Source organism: Haemaphysalis longicornis, unplaced genomic scaffold (assembly GCF_048455015.1).
Source record: "Haemaphysalis longicornis isolate Haplotype H1 unplaced genomic scaffold, Haemaphysalis longicornis Haplotype H1 scaffold_7, whole genome shotgun sequence".
In the NCBI taxonomy this organism is placed as follows: domain Eukaryota; kingdom Metazoa; phylum Arthropoda; class Arachnida; order Ixodida; family Ixodidae; genus Haemaphysalis; species Haemaphysalis longicornis.
This window is the reverse complement of record NW_027526422.1, coordinates 95,305,588-95,319,201: the sequence shown is the minus strand read 5'-3', so window position 1 is coordinate 95,319,201 and position 13,614 is coordinate 95,305,588. Positions and strand designations below refer to the sequence as shown.

The 13,614-nt window shown below is 47.6% G+C and overlaps 1 protein-coding gene across 2 annotated transcripts in view; it reads left to right on the top strand.

Moving 5' to 3' along the window:
- Positions 1-13,614, top strand: part of LOC144146124 (uncharacterized) — a 45,213-nt gene that overhangs the window by 4,420 nt on the left and 27,179 nt on the right. For both annotated transcript variants that reach the window (XM_077678076.1, XM_077678074.1), the window contains exons 2-5: positions 4,137-4,458; positions 7,066-7,479; positions 8,472-8,647; positions 12,701-13,057. In XM_077678076.1, the coding sequence (XP_077534202.1) occupies positions 4,137-4,458; positions 7,066-7,479; positions 8,472-8,647; positions 12,701-13,057 (1,269 nt within the window). The remainder of the gene's footprint in view (positions 1-4,136; positions 4,459-7,065; positions 7,480-8,471; positions 8,648-12,700; positions 13,058-13,614) is intronic.

Sequence of the window (13,614 nt, the reverse complement as noted above, 5' to 3'; positions counted from 1 at the left end):
TTTTATTACGTGCTAAGGGAACATCGTGTTGCTGCCTATGCAGCTTATTTCAGAAGGCATTCTGCTTGCTACACTGTTACCGCAGCAACAGGTTTGGGCTGTTGTGCGCCAAAGTTACATCTGGACCATTAGGCGCGCTGAAGTGGATAGTTCATTTTAGGCCACTTTGAGTTCTCTATGTATGCTGGAATATTGCCCATATAATTGCTTTGAGTCAGTGCTGAAAGTAAATGCAATGTTGATATTAGAACATACTTAGTACTGTTTTTTTTCTCAGTTAGTGTTAATCAAGGTCTTTTCCCTAGAAGCACTTGCAGTGCCTGGTTTGTGATATTTAGCTTAATTTGGCCAAATGTTCGTGCTTTGCATAGCTGTAAATCTATCTAGTTTAAGTCTCAATGGTAAAATTTGATCACCTTTCGGAATGAAATGTGCAAGTTAACTTCAGCAGGCCTTTCTTTTTTTATTTTTTTGCAAAGACTTTTAGTGTATTTACTTGTGTGCGCACTTTAGGTAGTAAGCTCGGGTTCTATTTTGTGTATCGTGGTGCAAAGTTCGGACATGAAATCACTAGCTTGTCAACATCGGGGAAGGGGGGGACGGTGGACAACCGATCTTGTGCTTCCTGCTCTACTCGTATTTCTTGGTTGCTCAATGAAAATGCTGCATTCCCAAAACACTTATTCTACACCATCTGAAAGACCCTAAACTCTTCGCCACTTTTCATCTGGGGGGGGGGGTGTGCATTATTAAAGGGTTGTAGCAGGGACAAGCTTCCCTATGCTTGGCAGTGATTCCAGAAAGTCGTGCAAGCCTTATGGTGCAGATTCCTCAGCTCGCTGTTCTGTCCAGAACTTGTTTCAGCTGCTCGGGTGCACAGCGTCACCTGCCACAGAGCTACTTTGAATGCTTTGGGGGGTTATCTCGTTGTGCGGATCAGCTACCAATATGGATGGAACTTGGGCCAAGAAAAGTTTGGCTGCACTAAGCCTGTACAGATCAGATTACTCTGGAGTGCATAGACAATGTCCAAAGTTTCTCCCCGCCAATATAGTTTTCTGGATTGTTTAAATGCTTCCTAAGGTGTCCAAGAAATGCCGTAGCTCTCCATTGCAGGGTGCCTCATAATAGCCCAGGGTCCTTTTTTTTTTCTTTTTTGTGTGTAAGCTCAATTAGACCTTTATTTTCCTTGTTTTGCACTCCCTTTCACTCTTCGCCATCCTGACGTAGATGACATTCTACAGGGGCTAATGCACTTGAAACCCCTATCGAGGCGCAAATAGCAACGTGTTTGCAGCACAATGGAAGTGAACATGGGAGCTGTAAGTGCCACTGCATTATTGAATAGATGGCAAACAAAAAATTGTGAGATCTTTCAAGTGATAATTGCGAGTAAATGCTTGAGCTGCCCTGCTGTACACTAAGCCCCTGTAAAGTCCGCTTCACTACAATAAGCAGATCTGTTGGTGGGAACATTTTTTGTAGGGCCACTGTAAGCAGTCTTGCATGAAAATATGAAAGCCCTACGGTGGCCCTTAATATTTTATGCGGTCAAGTTAGACAATTAAGCTTTCTGCACATTGGTGGATTTCCTCATTAAGCCCACATTGGAGTCCTTAAGCATTTCAATGTTGAATTATGTGCAGGTTAACGAGGGCTCGAGAAAGCTATTGCCTCAGAGTCAAATTCCGGAAAGAAAGTCTCACTTCTTGGGAATATAATTCGAGCTCTAAATTCACTAGGAAAAAAGAGAAAGGCGCTGGGAAGAAGTGAAATATTATTCCAGGTCCTTGACACAGAATTCTGTTTGCTCTTTCAACATATTTGCCTTCTGAATACGACACAGGTGTGTGTGACATGTCTGGCCAACCACAAGCAGCTGTCGTGAGAAATTTGCTTGCAGTAACACTGCCAGCTGATAGACAGCGCTAGCAAGGGAATAAATCATATGGGTTTTGTCTTCTGGGAACTGCACCTTTTTTAAGGCATTTATTTTCAACTGCTTAAAAATCCTTTGTGGAAAGTGAAGTGCTGGCTTGTGAAATGCTACTTTGGTTGCCATCAATTTTTTGACTGAGCACATAAAACCCCCAACATGTTGTTTTTAGCGCTTACTGCAAAGAAGCTGGCTCGATGGCTTCCCAAATTTAGCCGTAAAAGTTGGTAGGGAGAGTGGGAGATTTGGGGAGGGTTGCGTTTATTCACTTAGAGCAGCTTGCTGCCTGCTGAAATTCCAGTATAAGTTATCACCGGCTTCGCAAGCGTAATGCGTGTCAAGGTTGATGACCTTTCTGGAGATTTTATGCCGGCAACATTAAATCTATGCTAAATTTTGTACATGTTGCAAGCCTTGAACAGCACAATCTGTTGTAATTGTGAAGCGTGTCTCCTTGGTTCTAAAGTGCGAGTTGGGAAATGTACCAGGTTAGTTTTCTTTATGGATGCCCACTTTGACTGCAATCTGCGTTGCAGGTGACAATTCATTACTATTCCGAGATTCCTGCCTGTCGCAATTCGACGGACCTTTTAAAGGGCAGCAATAAGATTTAATTCCAGTCCTGTTTTAAAAGGACCAGTTGCAAGCAGTAAATGTAGTCATTTTGGATCATGGGTAATTAATATACTTGGCACTTGTTATGTAAGAGATCACTTTTTTCTTTTCGATTTTACTCTTGTCTGGAAAATCTTCTATCTGATAGCGTTGCCCAAGCAAGTGTACAGTTTTCCGTGCTCCAGTTGGTCGAAAAACGCATTGCATTGTGTCTGCTGTGGAGTTCAAGAACAAGACAAGCAGACTGGGTGCCCTGTACACATCTCTTTATTGTTTTGCGATTTTGCATTACATTTATTGCCTTCAAAAACATGTTGCAAGCAAATCTGGCTTTTCGTGCCGCACATGCTTTGCGTCACTTCTCGCACTGCATTTACTCGCTTAATGAACAGAATTGTATAAATGTCCCTGTGCGGTGGGTGTCAGTTTTGAGTTGTTACCGTTGTAGAATTCGCCATTGTTGTTTTAAAAAAAAGCCCAACCAAAAGCTTTATTTCTTCCTTTTCACTCCAGTCACAGCTTCTATCAGGAAGGGCACCTGGTAGCCAATCCCCCTTCAGACACACTCGGGCCCCACATTCGGAGCATGACATTGTGCACTCTCTCTCAGTGGTCAACGCATTCCATTCCATCCAGTGTGCTTCTGTTTGGTAGCTGGGCAATTTTCTGGCTAGTTCACTAACTCCACTGTGTGTGCATGGAAGCTTTAAGTGTTAGGGCTATGTGGTATATTTCAGGTGGAGAAAGTTGTCGCTTGGGTCAAACTAAAGGGATGCTGCTCGAAATTCATTTTGAGTAGCGTGATCCACCATGGTTCCAGCTGTGGTTAACATTGGTGGTGGATATAACTCTCATCTGCTAGCACTTCCCCTCTATCTTTATTTTACCTGTTTTAGTTTTAGTGCAAGAAGACTCCCTGGAAAAGCAGACAGTTATGATAGCCTCAGTGCCAATGTGAAACAAGGATATGCCTGTCAGTGTTGCAGACTGTCAGCTGCAAATCTCTGCAGGGTGTAATATGCCTGGTTTGGGCATGAAGCAAGATCATCGGCATTCCGATACTGTTCCCACTGCACTGCATGCCCACCCCTTCCCTCCTCCTCCTTGTCATTGCATACGCAGATCTCCCCTTCTCTCTCCCTTCAGTGGCTTGATTTTTTGAAGGGGGGCCAAGCTTGTGCACATATGCAAACGTGTGCAACTTGGGCACTGTTATCGCAGCTGCACCACAACTCTGGCATATCATCGCACCCGGTTCCATACACTTCTAACTCTCATTCCTTGGCGAGGCACACTGTTTAAAACATATAGCTGGCTGCAAAATCGACCTCTTCTCTTATTAAAAAAATCAATGAACTGGCTTGAAAAATTCCTAATGAGGCCTGCGCATTGTAGGCTTTACTGTTAATTGGTAATCCTCTTCAGTGTCCCCTTACCTGGTTGAAGGGCACCTTGTTTGGTATTGTGCGTTCCTCTGGCATTTTTGTTTTTGTGGCTGTGCCAGGTGGCAGTATTTCGCACTTCCTGCATTGCTGATGTGGCTGAATGGTGCTTGAATGCGTGCCTGTTCCTTTCTTCCGTGCAGGTGTCGAGGGCAAGCAGGAGGGTGTGGCGGAGGAGGAGGAAGAATGTGCAGTGGAGGGTGCGGAGCAGGGGGCCGCGACGACGGTGACGGCTCAGTCCTCCATGGAGGAGGGCAGCAGCGGCCACAGCAGCAGCAGCCGGAGCAGCAGTTTGGGGGACGTCAAGGCGGTGGGAGAGCAGGGGGAGGAGGAGGCTGAGGGCGGTGCCCCCAAGGAGGAGAAAGATCCCGGGCCACCCCGGCACCAGTACTCCAAGGCGGAGCTACTCAAGCTGCGCAATGGGGACCACCAGCGGCCGCTCTGCCTGGACCCGGCATACAACAAGTGAGCGGTGGACGCGCGCCATTTTCTTTTGTTGTGTTCGGAAGTCCTTTACTGTTTGTTTGACAAATTATTTGTTGATTCCGCAAGCCCGGCAATTTCTTAGTTTCCACAGCAGTCTTTACTCGCACTAGTGTCAAACCACACCTCAGCGCAGTCCCTGCACACCATCCTACCATGCCCGGCAATGCCGGTACCAATGGGCTATTTGGCCCCCTCGCAGTTGGCTGAGGAGAATTCGGCAAGACCTTTGCCACTTGACCGTGAATTCTGGTCTAGGTTTGTTGCAAGCGGAAGAAGCGCTGCTGGTTAGAATCAACCTGTTTTTTTGGTGGGCCAAACTGTGCTGGCTCGTGCTGTGTCGTGAATTTCGTCTTGTAGAGGACTTCCACAGACAAACATTGAGGCATGGTTTTCCTGAAGTGGCCCTGAACTGGTCGCCTTCTCTGGGTTGACGTAAGGTAGCTCGGGACTGTCGCAGGCCCAAGCTACCTTGCGTGATCGTAGCCAAAATTTGCCTTTTGGTTTTGGCGTTTCTTTTTTGCGTCTTGGCTTTGGGGGAACCTGAGGGAGCATACAATGCGCTGTGTGGGAGTAGCAAACGGGAGAAGTGGGTGCGCAGACGCAGTTTATTTGTGCGGGCACCTTGCCCAGAGGTTGACAGTGCCAGGTTCCAAAATTTCAGTTCTCCGGCTGCATTGTATGTTTCGTGATGTCCGCAATGACTTGTTCAGGGCAGGTACCTGAAGGGAAAGTTGGTATGTTGACCGGGGCTGCTGCTGTGTGACAGATGCACCCTTTTTGTTACCTTGGTTATCGTCAACTTTCCTCGATGACTCAGTGATACTGTTCAAGGACAGCTGTTGGCACTGGATTTGTGTTTTACTGTGCTTTACCTGCTTCATTTTTGTTATGGCTGATAGTGATAATTTTGTAAAACATTGGGTATGACTTGACTGGCTTGGCTTGACTATGCTGACAATGTTGCCAGGCATGGTAGTTTTCTCCCCAAAATAAAGAAAAAAACTTATCAGGTACCAGCACTGCAGAAGTCTGCCATTAACATTCAATGAGAACGGTTGTCACCCAAAATTTAGTCTGTTGTAGCTGATAGTGTTCTATAGCCGGGTCTGCTATGTCACTTAATATACGTGGCAACCAAACAAACCAACAGACGTATTCGGTTTTAGCTGGAAGTCCATTGTAGCTGGAAGTCCGTTGTTGTCTGTTACTGCCATCTTCTTATTTGGTATTTTCCCTCATAGCAGAAATAAAGTGTGACATGCATAATTGTGGCCGGAAAACTCTGCAAGAAGCTGTCCTGGAACAAAAATTGTTCTGTGCCAACCGTTTTCTGGCTTGCAGCAGTGCCTGACATTTTTGTGCAGAAACAACACCTAAACTGTTGCAAGCTTTGCCAGAATAGATAGTTCTATTTACAAGCAACACTAGACCTCCGAAAATACCAGTGCAAAAACTGAAACGGGCCGGTGAACACCTGATGGCATGCAAGGCTGATTTGATTCAGTCTCCTTGTCTGAACTGATATCCGACCACTCGGTGTTATCTTTTGAGTTGCAGCTGAAATTCTTATAGCAGACATGAGGTGTGGGTGGCATCGAATAGCGAGCGGCATGTTTTTTTTTTTTTCGAGGGTTAGTAGCTGGCGACGAAGGCGCCATGGCAGATCAACTTGAATTTGTGCAACTATGTAGTGGCAGCAGATACGAATTCCAAAATATGAAACTAAAAGTAAACTGTTTGTGAACGGTCCTGTGTTAATTATAACCACATGACCTAGCACAACGTGTGCAACGGCAACTAAACTGCCTATAATAAAAACTAACCTTGCTAACAGGCACTACTGGATATTTTCAGCTGCTTTTTCACTAATTGCTGTCAGAGCCCAAACCTGACAAATCGTCTTCTCATTGGTGCTCTGGTAACAACCAAATGCTGATCTGTGTGAGTGGCATGCCTGTTTATTCGGCAGCAGTGATGACCATGCTCCATTTATACTCTCGGGTGATAGAAATGGGTGTCGAATCGTGTTTTTGTCGCATAAATGGAAATGAAAGATTTTGAAAGGGCGCTTTCTGAGCCAACCATAAATCTCTTTACCTGTTTTTAAAATTCCTTGAACACTTCGAAAAGGGGCTCCAAAGTTATTGTTCAAATGGCACAATTTTAAATAGGTGTGGTAGTGAAAGAGTTAAAGGACAGCTAGATCATCAGAGCTTATTCAGTTTCTTTTTGTAGGGGGAAGTATGTTCAGTTTGCCTCTGCAATCAAGGTGACAGGGGAATATAAGAGGTAGGAAAAGAGAAAAAAGTGGCAATTGATTGTTGTGTTCTTCGGCATTGATGGAACAATTGTTCTGCCTGCCCTCTTTTAGAAGGCCCAAATGCAAGTGAAACAGTTCAGAACTGGGCCCTTCTGAGGCCTACTTTGTAATCTGTGCAAAGGGCGGTCCACTACTCCATCCTCCGGCGACAATGTTGTGTTAGATCGTGGTTCTCCAGAGTTTTGCTCATCCTCTCTCCCGATTTGAAGTGGAGTACAAATTTGTGGCCTGTCGTGCTCACTATGTGGACGTGCATGCGTGTGCAGCCTGTCGGGCATGTGGGACCCCGAGCGGTGGTTCCTGGGCAAGCGGCGGGGCAGCTCGGCGTCCCCGACGGAAGAGGCGGCTCAGTCGACGGCGGGGGGAAGTGGCGGTGTGGCGCCTGCCTCTTCCTCCTCATCCGGCGGAGGGGGCCAAGCAGCGCAGCAGCCGCCGCGTGGCAGTGGCAAGCGGGAGCGGCTGGACTCTGAGGGGGGTGAGGGTGGGGGGTCGGCCCCCCTGGGGGGCCCCAAGCGCCGCAGCAGCACGGACCCCAAAGAGCGGCTGGCCCGGGAGGAGCGCGACGACCTGGTGCTGAGCCCCCAGCGGCGCAGCTTCGGCACTGGCTGCCACGTCAGCCAGCCGCCCCAACGCACGACGGCCGCCTCCGAGTCGGGCCCCAACAAGGACGACCAGGGAGGGTGAGCGATGCCCTTCTTTTCCTCCTCGCAGTGAACTTGGGAAGGCTGGGGAGCAGTGCTTGTCCCCGTCTCTTCTCTCCCTCCTTGTGCCTGTTTGGCTCTTCGAGGATGAATCCCCTCTTGGTGGAAGCTGCGGGAGAGAGAGAGATCACGAACCGTTGCCAACTTGCCCCTGTGTGACATCTGAAGTAGTGCAAACTCGGTGTGAACACAGGAAGTGGATCTTGTCGAGTTTGCGCTTTTTCAAGACGTTCAAGGGCAAGAGAAGTTCCCACTCCTTTCTGTAGGGGTGCGTTACGCTCGCAGAATGCAGGAAATGTCCTCTGCCGTCACACTCAAGCACTTGGTGAGAAACGAATCGGTGGGGGCGTGCGAGTGCGGCAGGGCCCGGCAGTGTGTGTAGCTCTGCATAAATTTCTTCCTGGCACGCTTCTAAAAGGCAAAACTGGCAGGATGTCGCATGCAGGCTGCTTTATTGTACTGTGGTGCGTTCTTCACTTCTACAAGACCAGAAAAGTGGAGGGAGGGAGAGAGAGGAGTTTTAAAAGTTAGTATACTGCGCTCACCAGTTGCCAGTTGGTTTGTTTGTTTTGTCTAAAATAACTTGAAAAATGAATGCTTCTTCATGATATCGTTTGTGTCGCTGATAGATGAAAACCTTGATGCATCGAAGTTCGCAGTAAACTGATTGATTTTTTTTTTTTTGTCTGCAAAGTACTACTTTGCTATATTGAGCTTAGGCTACACCTAATCTCGTTTTGTGGTTTGCTAAAGCCTCCCGCATTGTTTCCTCCTGCGTTGTTTCCCAAATGTCGAAGTTTTTGTACTGGCCAGCCAAAGGCAATCAATAGCAGAGGCTGCCGAAACGTACAGTCCTGTTCGGGGTATATTTTTGGTGTGGGGCTGCAACGTTTTTCCTCGCGCTTTGCCACGGTGATGTAGGAAGCCTTGGTCTTGCTGGAGCCGCGGTTGAGCAGTGTCGTGCTGTGCAGGCTGCTGCATCGGGAGCCGCCCAGCCGACGCATTGGCAGTGGGCGTATCCTGCGAGACCAGCGTGACTGGGACCGGGAGAACCGAGAGTACGGCTACGGGGGTGGCCGGCGCTTCGACGACTCCTCGCACTCCGGCGGTGGGGGCGGCGGACATTCCAACCGTTACGGCCGCAGGGGTAAGTAGGGAGGCCCTTGGAGAGCGCACTCGGGTCTGCTGATAGGGGTACACAAAAGGGGGTGATAGGCGTAGCGCTTGAGGATGGGAAGTGAGTGAGCTGTACCAAAGAACAAAACATTCAGCTAGGCTGTCCATGTCACTTGGAATTGGTACTGAGACTGTGGGTGTGAAGTAAGGGAAAATATAACACCGAGAGTCAGACAAGGAGAGACAGTCTCTCCAATGTTATTCATGGCATGTTTACAAGAGGCATTCAGAACATTGGGAACAGGTGGGCATAAGGGTTAATGGAGAATACCTCAGTAACTTCAGATTTGCTGATGACATTGCCTTGCTAAGTAACCCTGCGGATAAATTGCAAAGCATGCTTACCGCGCTGGGCAAACAGAGTAGAACCGTGGGCCTGAAAACTAATATGCAGAACACTAAACCAATGTTCAATAGCCTCCGAACAGTACAGCGGTTTGATATAGGTGGTGAGGCGTAAGCGAATATATCTATTTGGGCCATGTAGTGACCCCGGATCCCAACCATGAGGCAGAGATAGTTGGGATAAGAATGGTGTGAAGTGCATTCGGCAGGCATTCTCAGATGATTGGCAGCCTACCATTGTCCCTGAAGAAAGTGTATGACAGCTGCATCTCGCCGGTACTAGTCTACAGGACAGAAACTTGGAGGCTCACTAAGAGGGTTCAACTTAAATTGAGAACGACTCGGCACCAGCTAGATTAAAATTGGCAATCTTGAGCAGTTTTTTACGCTAATTTCAAATGTGTAATTCGTTTTAACATATCTGCATTTGTTCAAGAAATATAACTTCTTGAAATTTATTTATTGAGGCATTTCTTGCGGGGGTTTAGAGCGATTTTGCTCTAGCAAACTCAATGATGATTTATACAGACATAATGCCAAAGGTCTACTCTGGAGGGGCTATGCTATTGTTATTCATTTCAAAGACTTTTGCAAAGCATGAAAAAGGTGAACATTTATTATCAACAATTTGTGTAAAATTGCCTCATCTTTATTAATTTTTGCAAATAGGTAAATAATGAGAGAAATAAAAAATAGAATCACCCCCTAGATCAATTCAATATGAATACATGGTACCAGTCTTGTCATCCTAGCCTAAGAGCAACATTGCAAACCCCCCCGTAAGGCAGAGCATGGTCTTGCAAAAAAAAACTGAGAAAAATGCATCTGAAGTTTCAGATCATCGTAACTTTTGCTACAGAACAGCTACAACAATATAAATAGCATCATTTTGTAGCTCTGTTCTTCACAAAGAAAAGCACACCAAGCATGCGACTAACACAAAAATAACTCTGGAAAGATCAACGTACATTCACACAAATGCCGTACGAATTGTGAAGGAAGTCAAATTTTCTACTGTTACTCTTCAGAAACTGTATCGATCCTCGTTCACCTTTTCTGTGTCTTTTCAGAATACAGAAAGGCACAAATACCATGTGCTGCTGTTGTTTTTGTGCTACCAATGAGACTAAAGGACAGCAGCCACCCAGAACTAGATTGTCCTGCAATGTATCTCAAGCCTACAGCAAGGCTGTAGGTGAAATGCACTTCGCTGGTCAATGCTTCAGTGATACAAATAGCATCACTTGCTAGACCAATTCAATACAAATGAAATTATACCAGTCTCATACCTGCCAACTCTTCCGAATTTTACGTAAAATGTACGAATTTTGACCCGTCTTACGATTTTACGAATCGTGCCTGAAATTATACGAATTTTTGAAAAAAATGGAACCATCTATTTAAACGACACTGTGGCACCTGCGCCACCATGAGAAAGCAATACGTAGTGTTATCACCATCTGCGAAGCTGCGATTTCTGTCGTCTTCTCGGGGTGGGCTATGCATCCATATCCAGAACTCACTGCTACCTCGGCAAGCCTGCTTCTAGCATGTTGTTCACGGGCCGGTTATGAATTCCGTGTTCATGGCGCTCTTTGTATGACTGCTGCATCCTGTGCAGTAAGACCCGTGGTACGACCACGGTAGTTGCTTTGCTGTGCAGCCGCGAAAGCACTACCAAGTGTTCTCAAAATCGTAGATATCCGAATTTGCTGCCCTTCCCAATGGAGTTGCTGCTCATTACTCTTCAATACTGACGGTTTTCACGTATGGTTCAGAAAACGTGAGAACACGTGTCAGAAAACGCGAATCCTTTAGACTTAAAAATTAGTGTGCTGCCCGCCACTTCCCCCAGTCCGCAGATATTCCGAATTTCCATGTGACCAGGTTGGCAGGTATGCAGTCTTGTTATCCTCGCTCAAGAGTAGGATAAGGAAACACCCCGCAAGGAAGAGCATAACCTCACAAGAGCTGCATGTGAACTTCAATTCGGCGATCGATACCAGAGTGATACAAACAGCATCACCTGCTAGATGTATTTATTGCAAATTAAATGATACCAGTCTTATCATCCTAGGTCAAAAGCCTGATAGTGAAACACTCCGTAAGGCAGAGCATGACATTTCAAAGTAAGATAGAGAAAAATGCATGTTTAGTTTCTAGCTCTTGCTACAGCATAGCCACAATATAAAAAGCGCCGTGCCACTCTGTTCCTTAAAAAAAAAAAAGTATGCAACCGTACCACAAAAATAACCTAGAAAGCTCTATGCAAGTAATGAAAAACTTTTGTAAACAGCGCTGGAAAACTGCACTTTTTGCTGAACTTCACGTACGGTAGTTCCTACTTTGCACTTCCTTCAACGTCGATGCAAACTAAAAAGCACAAACATATTGTGCTGCAGACTTTTTTTTTTTTTTTTTCACAAATAAAACCAAAGCACAACAGCTAACTAAATCTGGACGTTTCCACATGGCGCTTCTCGGACCAGGTTCGTATGTGACAGGCGATCTCGGCACCGCTGTCCACGGCGTCTTCCATCATGTTTTCGTACGCTTGCAGCGCGTAGTTCCTTGAGGTAAAGGTCTGCAGTCATTGCGGCAAGAGACGTAATGACGTTGTGACAGAATCGCAGTCACTAACAGCAGAGAAAACGCACCCAAATTGAAAATACTGCGGCGGCGGACACGTGCCTGCAAAAACAAAAGGAAAAAAAAAATGGCACCTCAACCCCACCGGCCAATCAGAGACGCGGAACGGGGGGCTCGACTCGAGCGCGCATGCTCCTGCCAATCAGCGGCTCAAAAACGACCTTCGGTAGATTGGTGATAACGCTCGTTCTCCTTGTGCGACGCCATTTTGAGATTTCGCAAATACGCACAAAGAAATCGGCTACACCCCAAGATGGCTGCCGCGGGCAGTCTGCTCCAGGTGTGGCGCACACGCGAAGTTCAAGCGTTTTTAGCCTGGTTTTCGGCGTTTTGCGGCTCCCGCTGCGTTTTCAAAGTTCATTTTGAGATTCTTCCCAATCAAATTCAGCGGTGAAACTTTTAGAGTAGGTGCTTGACGGTATAAAGACTTGCATGTTTTTCGCAAAATGCGTATTTTCGCTATTTTTGACCGTTCTAAAACCCGCGTCCCCCCTTAAATTCAGGACGACTCAGCGAGCAATGGAATGGGAGGTGATAGGTGTAACATTAAGGGACAAGAGAGCGGAGGGGGTCGGGGAACAAACGTGTGTTAAGGACATGTTAGTAGAAATTAAGAAGTGGGCAGGGTATGTAATGTGTAGGCAAGATAACCGGAGGTCATTAAGGGTAGCAGAGTGGATCCCTACAGAAGGCAAGCGTGGCAGGGGGTGGGCAGTAAGTTAGATGGGCAGATGAGATCAAGAAGTTTGTGGGGATAAATTGGTCGCAGTTAGCACAGGGCCGGGATAATTGGAGAATAATGGGAGAGGCCTTTGCACTGCAGTGGGCGTAGACAGGCTGATGATGATGATAATGATGGAGTGAAGAAGGTGGGAATGGTTGGAAGTCGGCCTGTGCAGGGGACAACAGGTTAGTGATGGACATGACCAGTGGGCGTTGCCAGCCTAAAGCCAGATTGGCAGTTGCCACCATTTGTGCCGGGCACCCTGGGTGCTAACTGCTAACCGCTCTGCCTCCTCCTCCCACATAGGCCGTGACGAGCGCATCGAGGAGGAAGAGGAGCCAGAGTGGTTTGTGGGTGGCCCGACCAGCCAGCACGACACCATCGAGCTGGTGGGCTTTGAGGAGGACCCCGAGATGAGCCGGCGAACTGCACGGCGCATGCGGCGCTGCCGCGACTTTGCCAGCCGCAAGCAGCAGAACAACGGGCCCGCCCCCGACCAGGAGTCGCAGCAGAAGGCCGAGCAGAAGCAGCAGCAGCAGTACGACCAGTCCACGGGGGTGTCGTCCTCCTCGCACTGCTCCTCCTCTTCTTCCGCTGCGGGCTCCACCAGCGCTGGCACCGCCTCCTCTTCTGCGGGCCCCTCGGTGGCGTCCAAGCTGAAGAGTGAGCCCGGGGTGTTTTCTTTCTAAAGCGGATATTTGCATGGCTGGGCAGAAGGGAAATCCGGTGGCCCCATATACGGGGAAAAATCCCCTCATGCACAATTGCATGTGCGTGCATGCCGTGGGGTTCTGTATGAAGAGTTAAAAGTATAAGGGGAGAGGGATTTGGTGGGTGTATAGATGACATGGCTACAGTCTGCATCTACAAACGTGGTAAGGGCACGTCATAGGGGGTGAAGTTTGTAGGGTGGGTATACGGCTAGTAGAGTGGAGTGAACGAGTGGAGACGCCACTGTGCACGCACCAGTACGCTGAGGCGACCAACAGATTTACGACTCTACACGCTCGCCCGCTCATTTGGTCATCCCAGCGAGCGAGTGTGGGCACCCAACATGGCTGCCTCTAGTGCGAGCGTTGGCGTGTAGGCTTAACGCGGACGCGGTGCAAGCTCACTTGCTAGTAAAGCTGTGCCAACGCTTTACGGTGCGAAAGAGCCATTCATTGCCTTCTGCGCTTGCGACTCGCAGCTGTGGTGTATGAAATCAGAGGAAAAGAGCT